Source organism: Archocentrus centrarchus, chromosome 16 (genome assembly GCF_007364275.1).
Source record: "Archocentrus centrarchus isolate MPI-CPG fArcCen1 chromosome 16, fArcCen1, whole genome shotgun sequence".
In the NCBI taxonomy this organism is placed as follows: domain Eukaryota; kingdom Metazoa; phylum Chordata; class Actinopteri; order Cichliformes; family Cichlidae; genus Archocentrus; species Archocentrus centrarchus.
In genome coordinates this window covers 28,059,578-28,066,086 of record NC_044361.1, presented here as the reverse complement: position 1 = coordinate 28,066,086, position 6,509 = coordinate 28,059,578, and the positions used below count along the sequence as shown (strand labels likewise).

General features: G+C 36.3%; 1 protein-coding gene across 1 annotated transcript; it reads left to right on the top strand.

Moving 5' to 3' along the window:
• Positions 1-579: 579 nt before the first annotated feature.
• LOC115795025 (carcinoembryonic antigen-related cell adhesion molecule 5-like) lies at positions 580-5,966 on the top strand. The gene is made up of 9 exons (XM_030750779.1): positions 580-625; positions 916-1,233; positions 1,876-2,154; positions 2,856-3,122; positions 3,924-4,196; positions 4,373-4,630; positions 5,101-5,206; positions 5,758-5,789; positions 5,920-5,966. Exons 1-9 carry the CDS (start codon positions 580-582, stop codon positions 5,964-5,966), a joined length of 1,626 nt encoding a protein of 541 aa, XP_030606639.1.
• The last annotated feature ends 543 nt before the right edge of the window (positions 5,967-6,509 follow it).

Genomic DNA, 6,509 nt, shown 5'->3' with positions numbered 1-6,509 from the left:
GAAATCAGAACATCTCACTGTAACCTCAGTGTGAGAGAACAGAGAGGGGCTGAGCAGCATACTTGATTTCATGTCTCAACATGAGAATTTTGGGGTTCTTTCTCACTTTGTCCCTGACGCTGTAGAGGATTTTATGACTAAATACTTTTGTTTCCAGTCCCATGAGAAAACGGATGTGTGAGGAGTGTGTGAATGTGTGGCTGAGAGACTGCAGGACTAGTAACAAACATTTTGGAAGCAGTGGGAGGGTCTGATTCACCAGCCTAAATTTGAGTTTGTATGCCATTTCATGGCATAAAAAACACCGATTAAATACTAATTGGACATCAACATTAGTCCAAATGATTTGTAAAATTGAAATTCAAACCTTCATGTCTTGCAGAAACGCGTTTTCACCACACGAGGGAGGCGCCTTACACGTTTTCTGTTTTTAAGAAATGTATGACACTCTCGTTGCGCAGGAAATTTGTATCACGCATTAGTAAGTGGAGTTTCATTCACCGTAATGAATCAGTGACATATGACGGTGAGGTTGGTAGTTGAACATCCCTAACTGCACTCCTCCCGGAGTTTTAATTAATGGCTCTGTTACCGCAGCTTGTTTTCGTTTTCTTGGCTTTTACAGGTAAGAAACTTAAATTTAAATATTCAGTAGAACTTAGTTTCTTTAAAGTTACATTTTCTTTCGGTTGTTGGCCAAGGACGTAGAGCAGCGACAAGTCGCTGAAAGCAACAGGTGGTTAACAGTGGTTTTAATAACCACGCGTTTTTTCGTGTGTATATGTGCGGTTTGATCTGGAAAAGCTGCCATCAACTCCTAATGAAAATAGTCTTAACTCTTCAGCCGTGTTTCATGTTAATCTTTATAAATCCCACGACTGTTTTGTTTTATTAATTTTCTATCGTCCCCTCCAGGTTTGACTGAAGGACTTGGTGTGTTGCCTGGTGGTCCTCTGAATGCAACTGTAGGAGAGTCGGTGATGTTCACTACAACACTGACAGCAGAAACACCATTTTCAGTTGTGATCTGGTCGTTCAATAATTCTAAGACTATAATAACCTCAACTTCTTCAAATGTAACTGACCCAGATTATGAAGGCAGGATCACCCTCTTCTCATCTTCTGGATCTTTGGAGCTCAGGGATCTGGCTCTTTCTGACACTGGACCATATTCAGTTAACATTATATCAGCTGGTGAGGCGAAGGTTGGAAGTACTACTCTAATGATATATGGTGAGCAAGTGTTGAAATCTAAAAGCATAATTCTGTTTAAAGTATCTAAAAGGTTTCATGATAATAACATGGAAAAAACTGTAAGTAGTAGTATATTTTTTGCTTCACCTGTACTCACTGTTGGATTATATTTATTATGCGTATTAAGCTGCTGGATGCCCTAATTTCCTTCGGTATCTATCTATCAATAATTTTTCCTATTCTTCAAATTGCTATATTAAAGGTTTTACAAAGTCTGATTAAAATATTATGTGGGTGTAAGAAATGCAATGGTTTATTTAAAGGTAGGACTGACTAAGATAAATAGACTGAGGACTCAACTTCAAATAAATTTGTTTTATATATTCTGTTCAAAGTAGAGTCGCTTTAGGGAGTAGATATTGTCCATGATAGGAATGAAATGATTTAGAAGTTATGGCTGGTACTGTGCAGTGCTTCATTAAAAGCTTTTTAATGACAGTTATATTATTGCTGCTTTGTCTTTGCAGGCTGAGTATATAACATAATGGAAACCTTTGACATAAGCTCTGACTCCTTGTGACACAGTTTAGGTGGAATTCAATCCTAATAATTTTAATGTTTGTTTTCTGTCCTTTTGTTAGTTGATGCCAGCAATTAAACTATTTTGATTTTCTTTCACAGAGAAAGTCTCCAGTGTGTTGGTAACTTCCAGCAGCACAGACTTGGTTGAGTTCAACAGTTCTGTCACTCTGTCCTGCTCCTCCTCTGGATCCCCCACCTCTTTCCTCTGGTTAAATGGCAGCTCTGAGGTTTCAGCAAGTGACAGAGTTCAGCTCACTGATGGCGGCTCCAGATTGACTATCATCAGTGTGATCCGTTTTGACCAGGGACCATTCAGGTGCCGTGTGTCCAATCCTGTCAGCAGTGGCACCAGTGATCCAATAAATCTCTCCATCAGCTGTGAGTTACAACCCTAAATGCTCAGTAATTTATCTGAGAACACAAACATCAGAGAGAGTTTAGATATAATTTTAGATTTCAGAATATTAGATATCTCTGAAACACATTCTTTAGTTCAGTTAAGCAGAAGAAAATGGATGGATGGACCAGCCATGATTGGCTTCAGCCCTCTGCAATCCTGAACTAGATAGGCAATTTTTTTTTTTTTAAATGAACATTATCACAGTTTCCATCCATCCTCTTATCCCATTCAGGGTCACAGGGGCCTAACCCAGCTAACATAGGGCAAGGGGCAGGATACACAGAGAGACAGACAACCATTCATACCTATGGGCAATTTAGAGTGATCAATTAACCTAACACCAGTAACTGCATGCTTTTGGACTGTAGGCAGAAACCTACGCAGGCACAAGGAGAGCATGCAAACTCCACACCGGGCCAAGGTGGAATTGAACCCTGGCCTTCTAGATGTTATTCCAGCTGTGAGGTAGCAGTGCTAACCACCACACCACCATGCTGTGATCTGTGATCAGCTAAATCACAGTGCAGTTAATTTCATTTACAGGGTCTTGTTTTAATACATTACATTTGATGTGGAGTTATGTAGTTGTTCATAATAATTTTACAACCTTCGTATAAAGCAAACTGAATGCCACATACCTTCAGATTTTTCAACTTTTCTCTGTTTCCTCTTTATTTAGATGGCCCAGAAAATATAAATTTGATCTTATCTCCACCACAAGAATACTTTGCAGTCGGGTCAGACATCAGCCTCAGTTGCTCAGTTGGATCCAGACCTCCTGCCCAGTTTAAGTGGTTTCTGAATGGAGATCAGCTGCCTGATACTGGATCAGAGCTCAGACTGATGAACATCCAGATGAATCACAGTGGAAACTACAGCTGTGAGGCCTTTAACAGCAAAACTCTGAGATCTCAAAGATCTCAGCCCTCAGCCATCACTGTACTGGGTAAGTCTAATTTATTGTTAAAAATTAATGATTCGTGATACATATATTTTGACTCCTGCTATACTCAGATATTACTTTCACATATATAAAGCATTTTTGAAGAAAAAAAATACACAAATACAGTTTTTAACCACAATGGGGTTTTTTGGGGTTTTTTTTTTTTTTACCACATGGATGTTATCATAACAAGGTTGGTTAGGATTTCATTACATGGTATGAACTGTTGTTTCAGCCCCTTCTGCCCTTCCTCTGGACAGTTCACATCTTTCTACCAGATAAATACCAGCTCTGAACTTAGACAATGAAATAAACTCCAGTATAATTATAATCAGTTTTACCTGCTTTGATTTTGGTCCTGTTAATGGTATCTGCAATCCCATAAACCTCTCCATCATCTGTGAGTTTTTAAGCTTGTACTATATACACACACTTAAAGCTTCAACTTTGAGAGCTAAACTTCACAGTATGAACCTCCACACTCAGCAAAGTTGCAGTGTACGTACCTGCTAATGCTACTTTTTTTTTTCATCAGCCTGTTCAGCTCAGCTGTCTTCAGACCTTCCCCCCTCTTTAAATGGTTTCTGAATGAAGATACAATAGAATGGAGAATTTGTGGATTTAGTGATGATTTGTCACTGAGGCTTTGTTAACACTGCAGGCTAAAGTGGCTCAAATCTAATTTAGTTTTTTATTCTCCTGAATAAAAAATAATTCTCCTGAGCAAAATATAGTGGATTGTAGTCATACCGTCCGTCTGTTCAGGCATTTTCTTTCCTAATCTTTTATCTTTTTGGCAAACAGAGAAAATATCAGGTGCTTCTGTCAAACCACCAACAAACCTGCCAGTTGAGGGGAACTCAGTCAGCTTAACCTGTGAGGCTTCTGGCTCAGTCTTTACCAGAAACTGGATGAAGGATGGCTCAGATTTGACCCTCGCTGACAACATGACCCTTTCTGACAATAACAGAGTGTTGACCTTTAACATCGTGAAGAGGAAAGACAAAGGAGAATATTTCTGTGATATCAGCAACCCCATCAGCAGTGATAGAGCTAAATATGTCATGGTTGTTAATTGTAAGTAAAATGCTGTTCAGTGTACATTACTGCTCATGCATACAGTTACATAATATTGAAGTGCAAATGACAGTATGTTTTCTTTGTAGCCATGTAATGCAGAATTTTTATTTAAAAGTAAAGAACACATTTGATTTTTTTAATCATTTATTTTATAAATACCTTTTTTTTTTCAGATGGACCAGAAAATGTTCAAATCGAAGGTCCAAAAAAGATAAATATCAAAGGCACCTTAACTTTGACCTGCTCTGCTGACTCCACACCATCTGCCAGATTCACCTGGTTCTTTAATGGGACAGAGATAACCAGGAATTCTGCTGAGTACATTAAGGAAGAGGTTAAACTTTCTGACAGTGGCAACTACACCTGTCAAGCATGGAATAATGTAACTGATAGAACATCTTCATCGGTAGTGCATGCACTGACTGTAACAGGTACCTGCATGTAGTTAACTTTCACTGTCATGCCATTGATAGATTTCCTGAAGTTTGTCCTTAGAGATCTTTTATACCGACAGGTGAAGATTAATTCTAAGCTCAGGAGACAACATCGTCTTTAAGTACAGGACTCCACTTAAAGATAGAAAGATGTTTGCTAAAGCCACGTGGTGCCTTCACAGTTTTACCAGAACATTGAAACAGTACAAAATATTCTCCAACATTTGCAATACTTGCACCTACAAATAGACACTGAAACCTGTCCAATTACAAAATCAAACAAAAGGGGAAATTATTACATGACTGTGAGATGATGATGGGGCAATTTCTGTTTAAAGAAAATAGAAAAGTAAGAGTCCGCACACCAGCAAAAGCTCCTGAATGAGTTTTAATGCAATACCATTAATATATGCGCGCAATTTAAAAACTTAATGTGAAAATATTTTTTCTCATTCTTGCCTTCCCAGACAAGCCATCACCATGTGCTGCTGGTTGCATCGCTGGAATAGTAATCGCGTGTTGTGTCATCATAGCTGCAGCTGTTGGTGGAGGGTACTACATTTATAAGAAAAAGTAAGTGGAGAACAAAATGTTTTTTTGTTTTTTAATGCTAACAATTGTAATTGTGGTAAAATATCTATAATTCAGAGCTATGAGTCAACAAAAGGTTCATATTCTGCAAACAGTCACTTGCCATCATTCTACTTTTGCTGGTTTCAGAGTCTGTGTCCTTAGTGCAGCTCTAACTGTACCTTCAGCTTTAAGTTTTTGTTGTGACTACTTATTGGGACTAAACCTTTATTTACCTCCACTTACAGGATGATTATAATTTTATGTTTGCACCTTTGCTTTTGTTGATCGAACAGAAATATTTAAAACAGTTTGACTAAGTAGCTACAATTTTTCAATGTTATAAAATTCATTTAAAATTACATTTCATTAAATAATCAGAGGTGCAAGAATTTATTGTCACTGTTTTAGTCAATTGTACAAAGTGAACATTCTTTGATAAAGAAAATTTTTTTTTTTTATATGAAAATCAAATAAAACATACATGTTTGGTGTTTTCAGTTGCATCTAACTGTATGACCACATTTTAATAATGCTTCATTTCTAATATTTAGATTCCACAAAAATCCTCAGAAACAAAATACAGGTTTGTCTTTTTTCATCTAAGCTCACTTTGCACATCTTTTATAGCAGCATGAAGAAGTTAAAGACTCATAATCATTGTGTTTATGCATAACTAGATGCACTGTAATAAATCTTTGTTTTCCTTGAACCAGACGAAAATGTGTATGAGAACATTTCCATATATGACAAGAAAATATAAAATCAGTGATCACCATTCATTTTCAGGTAAGTTTGAAATTTATCATTTTTTTATTAATAAGGAAAAACTTTTAAAGTTTGACAAACACCAAGATTTTTTCTCTGAAGAAATAATTATTATTTTCTGCTGTCCAACAACTACTGATGACTTATAGAATACAATTAATAAACTACCCAGTTTGTATTTGAATCAACTTTTTACTTTTTTCTTGTCCTGCAGATGAAACATTTATGAAAAGTTATAATGTGTGTTGGTTTGGTGTCATATAATTTTTAACAAGACATAGATGAAGATTTATTTAATAATTTGTCTGCATCAATAAAAGTGAATGTTTTCTGTTATAAGTTTTGAAGTTACTATTTAAAAAAAAAAGATAAATGTAACTTATTGTTTATTTTAATTGTAAAATGTATAACAATTGTATCTCTTAGTTTGTATATCAATGTCCTGTAATCACATGAATGTGCACATTAATGTTAAAATCTACCTACATGCTATAGAAATGTTTGAATAATGAAATCAGATCTTTGAATCTGTTACTTT

Bases quoted from the DNA above. Each gene is read 5' to 3' on its own strand.
- LOC115795025 (XM_030750779.1), top strand. From the start codon at position 580: ATGGCTCTGTTACCGCAGCTTGTTTTCGTTTTCTTGGCTTTTACAG. The intron at 626-915 runs GTAAGAAACTTA...CGTCCCCTCCAG, and splicing joins CGTTTTCTTGGCTTTTACAG to GTTTGACTGAAGGACTTGGT. The intron at 3,123-3,923 runs GTAAGTCTAATT...TTTGGCAAACAG, and splicing joins CTCAGCCATCACTGTACTGG to AGAAAATATCAGGTGCTTCT.